The 14029-nt window shown below is 42.4% G+C and overlaps 1 protein-coding gene and 1 pseudogene across 3 annotated transcripts in view; one reads left to right on the forward strand and one right to left on the reverse strand.

Annotated features, from left to right (window-relative positions):
* Positions 1 to 2590: 2590 nt before the first annotated feature.
* AK7 (adenylate kinase 7) overlaps positions 2591 to 14029 on the reverse strand; it is a 58286-nt gene continuing 46847 nt past the window's right edge. For 2 of the 3 annotated variants that reach the window (XM_045561177.1, XM_045561186.1), the window contains 4 exons: positions 9992 to 10189; positions 6221 to 6441; positions 3634 to 3792; positions 2591 to 3327 (listed from right to left, as the gene is read on the reverse strand). In XM_045561177.1, coding sequence (XP_045417133.1) covers positions 3289 to 3327; positions 3634 to 3792; positions 6221 to 6441; positions 9992 to 10189 — 617 coding nt within the window. In that variant the 3' untranslated portion in view covers positions 2591 to 3288. Of the gene's footprint in view, positions 3328 to 3633; positions 3793 to 6220; positions 6442 to 9972; positions 10190 to 14029 lie in introns of those variants that run through there. The other variant, XM_045561196.1, reaches the window with a different exon arrangement.
* On the forward strand, positions 7315 to 7470 carry LOC123644861 (annotated as a pseudogene).

Raw genomic sequence — 14029 nt, forward strand, 5'->3', positions numbered from 1 at the left:
ATTCCAAAAATCCTAGGACCTTTCAGAATTATGCTAAAGCTGCTCTGTAAATGAAACAACAAAGCCTGGATGATAGCACATCTGTTTACAGCATGGTTTATTGAATTTTTGTCTTTTTAACAGACAGGATCTCACTATGTTGCCCAGGCTGGAGTGCACTGGCTATATTCACAGGCATAATCATCATGCACTACCAGCCTCAAACTCCTGGGTGAATTGATCCTCCTGCTGCAGCCTCCCGAGTAGCTGGGCCTTAAAGTGTGCACCATGATGCCCGGCTTAATTTACTGAATATGTTAAGCTCACTGTTGAGTCTTTCTGCTCAAAAGATTCCTTTCAAAATATTACTGCTCATTGACAATGCACCTGGTCACCCAAGAGCTCTGATCAAGATGTCCAAGGAGATTAATACTGTTTTTATACCTGCTAACACAACATCCATTCTGCAGTTCATAGGTCAAGAAGTAATTTTGACTTTCAAGTCTTATTATTTAAGAAATACACTTCATAAAGCTATACCTGCCATAGATAGTGATTTCTCTGATGGATCTGGGCAAAGTAAATTGAAAACCTTCTGGAAAGAATTTACCATTCTAGATGCCGTTAAAAGAACATTTGCCATCAGTGGAAGGAAGTCAAAATATCAACATTGATAGGAGTTTGGAAGAAGTTGATTCCAACCCTCATGGACGACTTTGAGGGGTTTAAGATTTCAGTGGAGGAAGTAACTCCAGATGTGGTGGAAATAGCAAGACAACTAGAATTAGAAGTGGGGCCTGAAGATGTAGAACTGAATTGGTGCAATTTCATGAAAAAACATTTAATGGATAATGAATTGCTTCTTCTGGATGAGCAGACAGTGGTCTCTTGAGATGGAATCTACTGGTGAATATGCTGTGAGCAATGTCAAAATGACAACAAAGGATTGAGAATATTACATAAACTTGGTTGATAAAGCAGCAGCAGAGTTTGAGAGGACTAATTCCAATTTTGAAAGAAGTTCTAATGTGGGTAAAAAGCGATCAAACAGCATCACGTGCTACAGAGAAATTATTTGTGAAAGGAAGAGTCAATTGATGCAGCAAACTTCATTTTTCAATTTTAAGAAATTGCCACAGCCTTTAGCAACCACCACCCTGATAAGCCAGCAGCCATCAACAACGAGACCTCCACCAGCAAAAAGATTACAACTCATTAAAGGCTCAGATGATTGTTAGCATTTTTTATCAATAAAGTATTTTTTAATTAAGCTATGTACATTGTTTTCTTTAGACAGTGCTATTGCAGACTTAGAAGACTACGGTATCATGTAAACATAACTTTTGTACTGACTAGGAAACCAAAAAATTTGTGCAACTCGCTTTATTGCAATATTCACTTTATTGTGGTGGTCTGGAACCAAACCTGAAATATCTTTGAGGTATGCCTGTACATTTCTCCAGAGAAGATATCCAAATGGCCAGCAAGCATATTAAAATATGATTAATCACCATATAATATTACTGCATACCCACTATGATCGCCATTAAAAAAAATAACTAGTATAGGTAAAGATGCAGGGAATTGGAATGATAATGTAAAATGGTGCGGCTACTGTGTAAAACAGTTTGGTGGTTCCTCAGTAAGTTAAACATAGAATTATCATAGCACAGCAATTCTACTCCTAGGTATCTAGCCAAAAGAATTGACAAGAGGTGTTCAAATAAGAGCTTGTACATGAATGTTTATAGCAGTTCTAGTCACAGTAGCCAAAAGGTAGAAACAACTCAAATGTTCATTAACAAATGAATGATCAAACAAAATGTGATATACTCATACAACGGAATATTATTCAGCTATAAAAAGAAATGAGGCCGGGCACGGTGGCTCACTCCTGTAATCCTAGCACTCTGGGAAGCCGAGGCAGGAGGATTGCTTGAGCTCAGGAGTTCGAGACCAGCCTGAGCAAGGGTGAGACCCCATCTCTACTAAAAATAGTAAAAATTAGCTGGGTGTGGTGGTGCGTGCCTGTAGTCCCAGCTACTCAGGAGGCAGAGGCAAGAGGATCCCTTGAGCCCAGGAGTTTGAGGTTGCTATGAGTTAGGCTGACGCCATGGCACTCTAGCCTGGGCAACAGAATGAGACTCTGTCTCAAAAAATAAAAAAGAAAAAGAAATGAATTACGAATACATGCTATAACATGGGTGAACCATGAAAACATCATGCTAAGTGAAAGAGGTCAGACACAAAAGGCCACACATTGTATGATTCCATTTACATAAATATTTAGAATAAGCAAATCCATGGAGACAGAAAGCAGATTAGTGGTTGCTAGGAGCTGGGGGTAGGGGGAGAGTAAAGAGTGACTGGTTAATGACAAGTTTCCATTTGGGGTGATGAAAAAGTTCTGGACTAGATGATGGTGGTGGTTGCACAGCACTGTGAATGTACTTAGTGCCACTGAATTGTACACTTTAAAATAGTAACAGTGGTAAATTTTATGTTATGTGTATTTTACCACAATAAAAAATAGGGCAGTTATATTAGGTTACATTATTTAAAGGGATGAAATATACATGCCATTAAAATAAACATAAACTAATTTCTCATTCAAGGTAATTCTATGAATTTTATTGGATTTTTTAGAGCTGAAAAAGACCATACAGATTGATAATTTATGACTATATTATAAAGTTTGTTGAAAATATTCAGCAACTTTCTGATTATTACAACTATTAGATTTATCCTATTACATGAATTTTTCCACCTAAAAGTTTACAGTTCTCTCTGACTCATTGGCTGGGATTCTGACCCTGAACTCGAAAGCAACCTTGCAGAAACAAACCATGTCTGAGTTACTGAGACTCAACAAAGCTTAAACTGTTCTAATTTATTTCCATTTCTAACACCATTGGTATTCAGACCATAAGTCATGTAAATTAATTAGCCTACATGTTAGAATAATATATAGTCTGATTTTCTTCATTCTGTAACTTAAATTTCTATAAACATTAGTGTGCAGAGGCAGAATACTTAAAACTGACCAAAGAATAAAATATCAAATCAGTATTTGTCTCATGAGCTATACACAGATGCCTTATCAATTTATCTTTCAAATATAGTTTTAATGAAGTAGTTATTCATTGCCATATAGCTTTTTATAATGATTCTACTTTATAGATTATTTGTTTACAGCAAAAAGGAATTTGGCAAAAAGTTTAAAAGCATTTTTAAAAGCACTTTTTCAAATTACAATGTTACAATGATCTCTAATTCCGTAAAGGTATATGACACAAGATCTTTAAAGTTTCACTGCATTTCAGGATTGTTCTTGAAGAGATATTCTGCCTACAGGTGAAAGAAAAAAAAGAAAAAAGACAAATCAACAGTTTACAAGTTATTATTAGTCATATATTTGTGCTAGTAATGTTTGTAATTTAAAAATAAAAGTACATAAATTTTTTACTTTCAAATGAGTAATAAAAATTTTACTAATTTTTAGTGTGAATGTATTAACTAAGACTGTGAATGTATTAGAAACTATTTCCCAAATAACTAGACATACAGTTTTTATATCTCAACTGAGTTTTGGTTAAGATTCAGGCATATTTTATTTTCACATTGTTAGTTTTTTTAAAAAATTCAATCTCTTACCAGAAAATCAATGGGATCCTCTGGTCTGACCTTACAACACTCATTCAGACCCTGCATAAGAGTTGGCATAACGTAGGTCATTAAATAGTTTCTCAGGGGAACAGACTGAGCCTCCAGCAATTCTCTTTCTTCCCTTTTTACTTCCTCTAGTCGTTTATTCTACAAATAGAACATTTAGGGGTAAAGTAAATGTACAATCAGAAAGGGGAGAACATCGTCACGGAATTTACCCCAGACATATTTATATACTGCTAAAAATGTTCACCAACTTATGATAAGGATGGCATTTTCAACCCTTAGAGAAAAGATGTAAAACACAATAAATAATGTTACAAGATAAACGATGAACTGAGAAAAACTTTGCAACATATTATAAAAAGCTAGGGTATTATAAAGATATCCCCTCTGCTCCCTGTTTTTTCTAGTTGACATTTCTGACCTTGGCCCTACTGGACAGTTCCCTGTCAAGCCCCAACACTGGCAATTACAGTGTCAGAATTCCTTGGGAATTCCTGGAATTGCTTGGGTAGGTTGAGAGGGGAGGAGTTTGTTCTAATACTGGCACAGTGGTTAAATGACAACATGATGCAGCACAATATCCTTCTATCATCTCATTGTAATTATTGAACAGCCATCATGTTCAAGATCCGTATCCCTGTCCTTACACTGATTAATGTATATATTTCAGTAATGTAAGCTTGGGAAGTTAGAGAAATTGATCTCTGAAGCTCTTTCCAGGGTATATAACTATAATTTTTATATTATACCTTTATAACCTCCAGACTGGAGTGCAGTGGCTTGATCACAGCTCTCTGCAGCCTTGAACTCCTGGCTCCAGCCATCCTCCCTCCTCAGCCTCCTGAATAGCTGGGACTACAGGCACGTGCCACCACAACCAGCTAATGGAATTTTCCATGTAGTGGTCAGGAAAAGCCTCACTGGAAAGATGACTTTGAGTAAAGATGAGAGATGGCTGAGGAAGTTGGTCAGGCAGATGACCCACAATACCATTGGAGCAGTATTTGAAGTTGGGAAATACTAGGAGCAACCAGGTCACAAAGGACCCCATGGGCCACAATGAGGAGTAGGGACATTTGTCTAATGGTTATGGACAGGCTGTGAAGAGTTTTAAGCAGGGAAGAGTGGTGGTGGATCTGCATTTTAGAAGAATCACCCGGCAGCAGCACAGAAACAGATTGGAGATGAACAGGAGTGGAGATGGGGAGACTGCCTAATTCCAGTGAGAAACACTGACCCTGATCAGGAGCAGTAGAGAGCTGTGGACAGATTTCAGTGCTATTTTTGGAAGCAAAATCACTTACTAGACTCAGTGATTTGGGCACCAAGGAGAGGTGGAATGAGGCGGAACCCCCAGGTTAGATGGGTAAATGGAGGAAAATCAAATCACAAGGTCAACATGTAAGAAAATGTTACATTTACAGGGATGTGTATGATTATTATTAATATTACTATTTTGAGACGGGGTCTCTGTTGCCCAGGCTGGAGTCCAGTGGCATCATCATAGCTCACAGCAACCTCAAACTCCTGGGCCCAAGTGATCCTCCTGCCTCAGCCTCCCAAGTAGCTGGGACTACAGGCATGCGCCACCATGCCTGGCTAATTTTTCTAATTTTTTTTTTAGAGATGGGGTCTCACTATGTTGCCCAGGCTGATATCGAACTTCTGGCCTCAAGTGATCCTCCTGCTTTGACCTCCCAAAGTGTTAGGATTACAGGCATGAGCCACTGTGCCCAGGTTACAGGTGTGTATTATTATACCACTGACAATGGTTAGTTTTTGTTGTGAACTAAAATAAAATCTTAAGGCTTACCGCCCCCCCACCAGCTGACTGAATGGACCCTCTGGTGGCCAAAGGAATATCCTAAAACTAAATTGCCTGCCAGGAGGAGGGAGGAGACATGCCTCATCATGCCGCCCTCCCTTCTTGGGGACATCCTTTGTAACCCATTAACAGGCGTAAGGGTGTGCAAGACAAACCTACCAGTCCTCAATTTACACAACAAATACATGTCCAGGGTGGCTTACCTCTGATAAACAGCTCCTTATGTTAAAACATTCCAAGCCTTTAGATAAAGCTTCATGTCTTTAATCAATTACAAGTCAAAGAATCTTTAAACCCACCTATAACCTGTAAGCCCCCCCACCGAGATGACCCACCTTTTATGACCAAACCGATGTATGCCTCCCACATATTGATATATGACTTTACCTGTAACCCCTGTCTCCCGGAAATGTATAGAACCAAACTGTAACCCAACCACAGCGAGTCCACTTGCTCAAGACTTCTTGAACATGGCTCTGGTCATGGTCCTCAAATTTGGGTCAGAATAAATCTTTTTAAAATTATTTTACAGAGTTTGGCTTTTTGACATTGTTATTGATACTTAGCAAAAGACCATGGATATCATTTTTAAAATGGCACATATGACCCACCCCCCAAAAAAAAAACTTGTTTCGGGTATTTCCCCGACATTTCTCTGCAGCAGGATGGGAAGTGGAAGTGGCCTACGTGGCTTTGCCAGGCGCCCCTCCCCCAACACAGACGCCCACTCACTCTCACACTCACCCATTCCTCCCAGCGAGCCAACTTCTCTGCCATCTCCACCGCCTCGTTGTGTTCGCGTTGTGCTTCCTCAGCGGCCTCCCTGGCCAGGCTTTCCTCTGCAGCTTTCCGCTCCTCTTCTGCCTTTTCTTCATCTGTTAAACCATAATTTCGAGGCTCCCCAATCTCTTTGATGAGCTGTTTGATAGCAAGTCTATTCTGAGCATCTTCCAGTTTTCCTACATCTTTAAATACCAGGGGAGAGGAGATCAACACATACTTATATTCTAGGGCTGCCTGCAATTGGGAAAATTCTTTATTACTTACTATAAACTCGTGATAGTAAATTATGTAAATTACATTGGGGTTTTCTTTTCTCATTGCCAGCATGGTTCAGAATTTCTTCTCTCACGGGCAAATATCAGACCAGAGTCTGTCAGTCATGGGTAGGAAGATTTGGACTTGTGTCTCTGGGTGCTAACAATCACTGTTGATTGGAGTGGATGGATGGAGGCATGGGTCACCTCAAAAGTAACGAGCTCTCCATCCCTGGAGGTACTCAAGCAAAGACTGGGACAGTTCTTTCACAGGTTTCTACAGAAGAAGGTTCTGCACTGGCTGGAGGCCAGGTTGGATAACCTTGAGTTTCCTCCTGTTTTCTGTATCTGAGGCTCCGTGATTCTGGGATACATTTTCAATTCATAAAACATTAACCATATTAGTTAGCCTACTTGAATAGGAAAATGTCCAAACTCCAGAATATGTGACTAATGTTAATATCAAGATCAAAGAGAAGAAGCAGAAAAATGGCTTATTCATAAACAATGAGATTTCCACAAAGTCACTGGCTTTGCCTGGCGGGTGTCTGCAGAGGACCTTACAGCAGAAGCATTTGAACCGAGCCCCTCCAGGCTTGCCTCTGGGGAAGTGCCTGCCTCCCCCCCACCCACAGCCACTGTTGTGCCCGCCCAGTGTCTGTGTGGCCTTGACCTAGGCTAGACGCACCACCAGGTTCTAACATGGGAAGAGGAGAGGGGCAGAAGCAAGCCCTTAAAAAAGCAAAAAACCTCTCCCTTTCTCTGTCATCGTGGTGTGTGTGGTTGGCTCCATTTCTCACCATGTCTTCTCATGAGACTTTCAGGATCAAGTGATTCCTGGCCGGGAAACAAAAGCAAAATCGTCCCATTCCCCAGTGGCTTTAGATGAAAACTGGCAATAAAATCAGGTACAACTCCAAGAGGAGACACTGGAGAAGAACCAAGCTGAGTCTGTAACGAACTGCACGTAAGATGGTGCGTGTATTTATGCTGCATCAAGGTCACTGTCATCTCACCATCAAGCTGAAAATGTCACCACTATCTGGACAGCTGGACACATTTTATTGGGAAAATGTTATTCTCATTGTTTATATGCTCTGCACTAGTAAGCTAGCTCAGTAAAAAATATGTGAGACCTTTTGTTTGGAAGGAAAAAAGCAAAGAAAACCTTCAAAAAACAAAGTCATATCTGGTACCTTCTTATTACCTGACCTGTGATGGTTAAATGTGTTTTCTCTCTGATTCCTCTGAGTAACCACAAACATGAAGTCACTAAGTGCCCTAAAGTGTTTTGGGAAAGGCTCTATTTTTGGAGAAGGGGCTCGTAGGGAAGAGTTTTCCCCCAGCAATATTCCACCCTGACACTGGAGTGGAGGACCTGCTGACCAGACCAGCGTGGGCACCTGAGCAAACTGTGACCGGCAGAGTTGCCCTTCTAGGAATGTGGAATTGGACAGAGAGAGTCCAGTCCAGCTCTGCGCTAGGCTCCCAGTATAACATGGCAACTCTGGGTCTGTGGGGTGGCCTCAGTCTGCCAGAGGGGCTGGAGAGGAGGGAGGGAACGCTGGCCCAAGGAGAGGACGAAAGAGACACTGACAGAGAAGTGGGGTCTAGATGCAGAGAGAGAATGTGGCTCCCAGGATCTGTCCAGGGCCCCATTCCAGACCCTTCTGAGACCAGCTGCATTCCTGGCCTTGAGACACCCTCCCCCCACTCCTATCTTTGTGACACATTTCTCCCCTTTGTTTTCACGTTATCTCTCAGTTGTCACTGTGGAGATGAGGCCAAATGTCATGAGCACAGGATGAGACAGGAACACAATGGCCACTCATTCATTCCTCCCCGTCATTTCTGTTACTCTCAATGTTTCTCCCTGGGACTGTACTTATCTTTCTTTAAATAATTTTTTGGGCTTTACTGAAAAGGTGACAATCACTACTCTTCTGAAATTTGTTCACAATTCTTTCCTAGTTCTCTAATTGGTGTAAACTAATTTCCATATTAGGAGGTGTAAAATCCTTAGCTTTTACATATAAAACATGTTCAACGTGCAGAAACATGTCCAGATGAGGACAAAACCGAATTGCTGCTGAGGGTACAAAACAGAGAAGAATTTGCAAATTTATAAATTGTTATTTTTGTATTTGTTAATAGCATATCATTTTATAACTTAGTATTGGTAGTAATAACAAAATTACCACTTGTTGAACTCCTTCAATGTGTCAGGCACTTGATGAAGTGCCTTTTTTTTTTTTTTTTGAGACAAAGTCTTGCCCTGTTGCCAAGGCTAGAGTGCGGTGGCGTCATCGTAGCTCATTACAATCTCAGATTTCTGGGCTCAAGCAATCCTCCACCTCAGCCTCCCAGGTAGTTGGGACTACAGGCACATGCCACCATGCCCAGCTAATTTTTAAAAACTTTTTGTAGAGTTGAGGTCTCACTATGTTGTGCAGGGTGGTCTTGAACTCCTGGGCTCAAGCGATCCTCCAGCCTCAGCCTCCCAAAGTGCTAGGATTACAGGCATGAGCCACCAGCCCAGCCCATATCTTATGTCCATCATACGTAGCAACCCTATAAGCCTGCTTCGTTTCCTATTTCACAGATAAGAAAACCGAGGCAGAGCCAACATGGAATCAGCTCTCTTGCCTCCTGCTGGCATTATCCCTTAGCTCTAAGACTCCCACTGCTTCAGGGTCCTCATGCTGTCCCATCTGGCTGCTGAGGGTAGAAAGAAGCCCTAGGAGGCCCAAAGGGTCAGCCTGGCCAGTGAGCTTCCACCAGGCAGGGGCTGGTTGTTTCTCACCAAACCCTGGTGAGGAATTAACATCAAGATCCAGAAAACCAGAAAGGAAGTTCAGGGGTTCACCAGGCCAAGGGGAGTTTTAGAAACAGCTATGTGCCAGGGCACAGGAGATTTGGACCCAGGAACGATAATGATGATGAGGCTGATGCAAGATCATATTTACTGAGTGCCTGGTGTGTGCTAAGCTCTGAGTTCTGTGTTTACAGGAAACAAGGAGGAGTGCCATGAAGCGCTATTTGCTTTTCTGGGTAGCTATGGGGGTGGGCTGGCCGGTCTAAAGGCCAGGAGGGCATCTGTGAAGAGCACCAGTAATCGGCAATATGATAGGGACAGAACACTGCCCCCAAGGAACCTGCAGGAATGGCCCAAAGCAGCCGGCAGCAAAAACACACTTCTTTGAAGTGTCCTTCAAAAAATATGCCAATTTGTCTTACGAATGCATAATATATCTGTGTGTTTTCATTCAATAATAACACCCTCCCACCACCAAATCCCCATGTAAAATGACTCCCCAGGAGTCATGCTCTGTTCATCCTGTGGTTTCCTGTGCCCTGGCACATGGTGCGCTCCCCACCCTCCCTCAGCCCCACGATCCCAGTTGCACATGCACCAGGGTTTGTTGGGGGAGGCGGTTCTGGCTCTCACATTCACCTTACCCCGAAATTCATTTCATACCAATGGGTATCGGGTGGATTTCAATTTCATCAAAATAGTTGAACACAGTCTCATCTTCAGTATTGAGGTCCCGGTAGTTGCTCAGAGCCCGGAGGAATCTGTCCTGGCTGTAGTGGGTCCCCGCCACGATGGTCTCAGGAAGGTTTATCACCCGCTCCTTCAGAAACTCGTCAGAGGCATCCAGCGCACAGACAAATTCTGGGGACAAGGAGAAGCTCCAGAGTTGGCACAATACAGTGGAGCTAGCTAGAAGGGTGCTGGTGAACCCAAACGGTGAATGTCTGGTTACCAGCTGGGACCTCCTGTTGCCACAAATGGCCTGTCAAATTGGCCTTGCTGCCTCTCCTGGACAATAAATACATGCAAATCAGCACATTTCCGCAGACCACCCTATGAAACCCAACCAACTGGTATTTTGTGCAATCTCTTTCCCTCCCTCCCTCCCTCCCTCCCTCCCTTCCTTCCTCCCTCCCTCCCTCCCTTCCTTCCTCCCTTCCTTCCTCCCTCCCTTCCTTCCTTCATTCCTCCCTTCCTTCCTTCCTTCCTTCCTTCCTTCCTTCCTTCCTTCCTTCCTTCCTTCCTTCCTTCCTTCCTTCCTTCCTAATAAAAGCAGCAGAAATCATAAATAGCAAATTTCTGACAACCCTGTGATATCATCGGCTTCCTGGTCAATCCTTCCAGTACAATTATCACAGGCTCCCAAAGACAGCCATGGCTACGAGCAAACTGCCTTGACAGCCAGTTTGCCAAATTAATAAAAGAATGTTCAATACAACAGGGTCAGCGCTTATCAAATTTAACACAGAGATCATATTAATGACGGTGATCATTATACCCACCTGTGATTTTCTTTTAAACTATAAAAGCAAATGTTTCTCCAGCTTCTAGTACAAATTCAATGGGTATTTGTTGAGTGAATGAGAGATTAAAATGTGCATGAGTGAAATGGTTGGTATTCTCAGGTGTTCTCAACAGCAGGACCAGGGTACACTGGTGCCTAGATCAGTGTCCACGTGCGTTGCAAATATCTTGCTACCTATTAGAGCCCAAAAAAACTTGGGAATAATTTGATTTTTACTCTAAAATTGTATTGGTTGAGCACATACTAATGCCATTCTCACTTAGATACATTCTAATAAGCTTTCTTCAGGAGGTGAGAAAGGTAAGTGTACTACTGAGAGCCCAGAGAAGGATGCACCCGTGAGGCATGTGGAAAGCATGTGAACATCATGTGTGTTAACAGGGAAAACAAGGGCTGAAGACTGAGCATGTGGAATAAAATTCTATAAATCCATAATGGTCTGACCAGTTCTGTTCATCTTTGACCACTGGATTTTCATGATTTTCATGAATAGCTACATTTTGAAGAGGAAGAGAAACATCTGAACCCCCAAATGCTGGTATACTACTGAAATCAAAATTATATCAATAAATTCGCTGAAAATTGAATTCGTTTAAGCTCCGTGATGTCAGACATCTAGATGAAAATTTATTTATTTATTTTTAAAAGACAGGGTCTTGCTATATTGCCCAGGCTGGCCTCAAACTCGTGGGTTCAAGCAATTCTCTTGCCTCAGCCTCCTGAGTAGCAGCTGGGACTACAGGTGCACACCACTGCACTCTACATGAAAATTTATTAATTCTGTTAATGACCTAATAATTTCAAAATATAATATTATATCTTTTTTTCCAGAGTGATTGGGAGTTGGAAGATTCCAGTTAATCAAATATTGCAAATACAAACATCTTTGGCTTTCTAATTTTAAAAGAATTTTAATATGATAAAATATACTTCCCTCTAAATGATTTTTTTAAAAATGTCCATTCATTCTCTTTGTGATTCAGAGAGAACTTCAGGATTTTGAATTATTCAGAGTATCTATTGTCGTTGTACTAGCTCACTGTAGATAGCAAGTAATAGATTTCTGCTTGGTAACATTGTACGTAGCAAGGAGGTCCCTGTATGTGGCTATCTGGAGTCACATGAAAGTCTACATTTTAATGAATTTTTCCATATTCGTCACGTAGATATAACTTTAAACTTGTCTCCTTCAACTAGGAGATCTGAAAGAATCAAACTGGATATAGGCTAATAGCAGTGGCAAAATACAATGACGGATCAAGGACAGAATACCACCTGGAACTGGATTCTAGGAATCCAGTGGAATGTTTCATCACTCAAATCGAGCATGGATGCTTGTGTTAATCATATTTTTTATTATCTTGAGGAGGGCCTTACAGAACTGGGGAGAGACTACCCCTCTCAGGGCTGGCTAACACCTAAAGATAGTAAGCAAATGTTTGGGAGAATGCCTCTCGTGTGCAAGCCACCCACGGCCTTTACCTAACTCTCACACACCAAGCCAGTACTTCCCTCGCCCCAAATCATCCCGGGACTAGGACCAGGCACCTAGAGACCTCCCACATAGCTCACACTAGCTGGTCCTAAGCCGTTTTCTCTGGCCTGGCTTCCCTTCCCTGCAGAAACCCCAGTAAAGGCTTCCGCATAGACCTTCCCCACGCTCCAGCTTCTGCCTCCTGAGCAAACCGGAGCTCCCCACGTGGCCTTCATGGCGTGATGTTACCCCTTCTCTTGGGAAATGTAAGTAATAAATTCTTTCAATGGCATTGACCTGTCTGTGTCCTCACTCAGTGACCACCATCAATTAAAATGCAACAGGTACAAATGAGACAATGCTCTGATTTCTTTTAGGAAGATTGAAAATAAAGACAATTTCTGGAAAGACGGTGATTTATTAACAACAGACTGGGGTGGGGAACCTGCAGCCTTGGGGCCACATATAGTCTTCTGGATCCTTGAGTGCAGGCTTTTGACTGAATCCAAATTTTACAAAACAAATACTTTTAATAACGGGATTTGTTCTGTGAAGTTTGGATTTGGTCGAGGAGCCGCACTGGGGGATCCGGAGGGCTACATGTGGCCTTGAGGCCGAAGGTTCCCCACCACAGCGACTCTGTCCAACAAAGAGAGGGCAGCCCAGTGGACTGTGACTGAGAATCATTGATCACCTTACCTGTGTGTCTCCATCTCCTTGTCTTTCACTAACGCTGTGTTCTGGAGGCAGTGCAGTGCGGAGACACACTCGCTGCACAGTGGGTTTGAATTTCAGTTCTCCCGTTTACCAGTGAAATGGACTTGGATAAATCCCTGGGCTTCAGCTTCTGGATCCGGTAGACACAGGTGTAATTCCTGCCTTGCAGGATTGTAGAAGGGCTCAGTGAGTGCCTGGCACAGGACACATTGTTAGTTGAGCCGAAATGTATCATTACCTCAGAGGGAACCTCATGGTTTACCATGGAGTCTGCAATGAGTGAATATTGCCTAGAAGTCATAAACTCTCATAAACTGGACAGACTTGCTCATTTAGAGTAATCAACTTTACTTTTTTTTTTTTTTTTTTGAGACAGAGTCTCACTTTGTTGCCCGGGCTAGAATGAGTGTCATGGCGTCAGCCCAGCTCACAGCAACCTCAAACTCCTGGGCTTATGCGATCCTACTGCCTCAGCCTCCCGAGTAGCTGGGACTACAGGCATGCGCCACCATGCCCGGCTAATTTTTTCTATATATATTTTTAGTTGGCCAGATAATTTCTTTCTATTTTTAGTAGAGACGGAGTCTCACTCTTGCTCAGGCTGGTCTCGAACTCCTGACCTCAAGCGATCCACCCGCCTCAGCTTCCCAGAGTGCTAGGATTACAGGCGTGAGCCACCGCGCCCGGCCCAACTTTACTTTTTAACTTAGTCTGAGGCATATGTTTAAATTAATGGGGGAAATCTGAGACAATCCAACCCTTTGACATTTCACATTTCTGCCGCTGGTTGCAGAGCTCACAGGCAAACAGGCACTGTCCATCCCCAGGGATGACTGCTATCTCAGTCTCAGTGCTTCCAGAAGCTTTTATGCAAGCTGTGTCTGGACCAAGAGGAGGAGATGATTACAGCCACAAACTTGACAGCCGCGAGCAGACCCTGTTAGTTACAGTCTTGTGCTAAGTTGCTGAAAACAGCTGTTCTTAT

This window comes from Lemur catta, chromosome 1 (genome assembly GCF_020740605.2).
Source record: "Lemur catta isolate mLemCat1 chromosome 1, mLemCat1.pri, whole genome shotgun sequence".
Lineage (NCBI taxonomy): Eukaryota > Metazoa > Chordata > Mammalia > Primates > Lemuridae > Lemur > Lemur catta.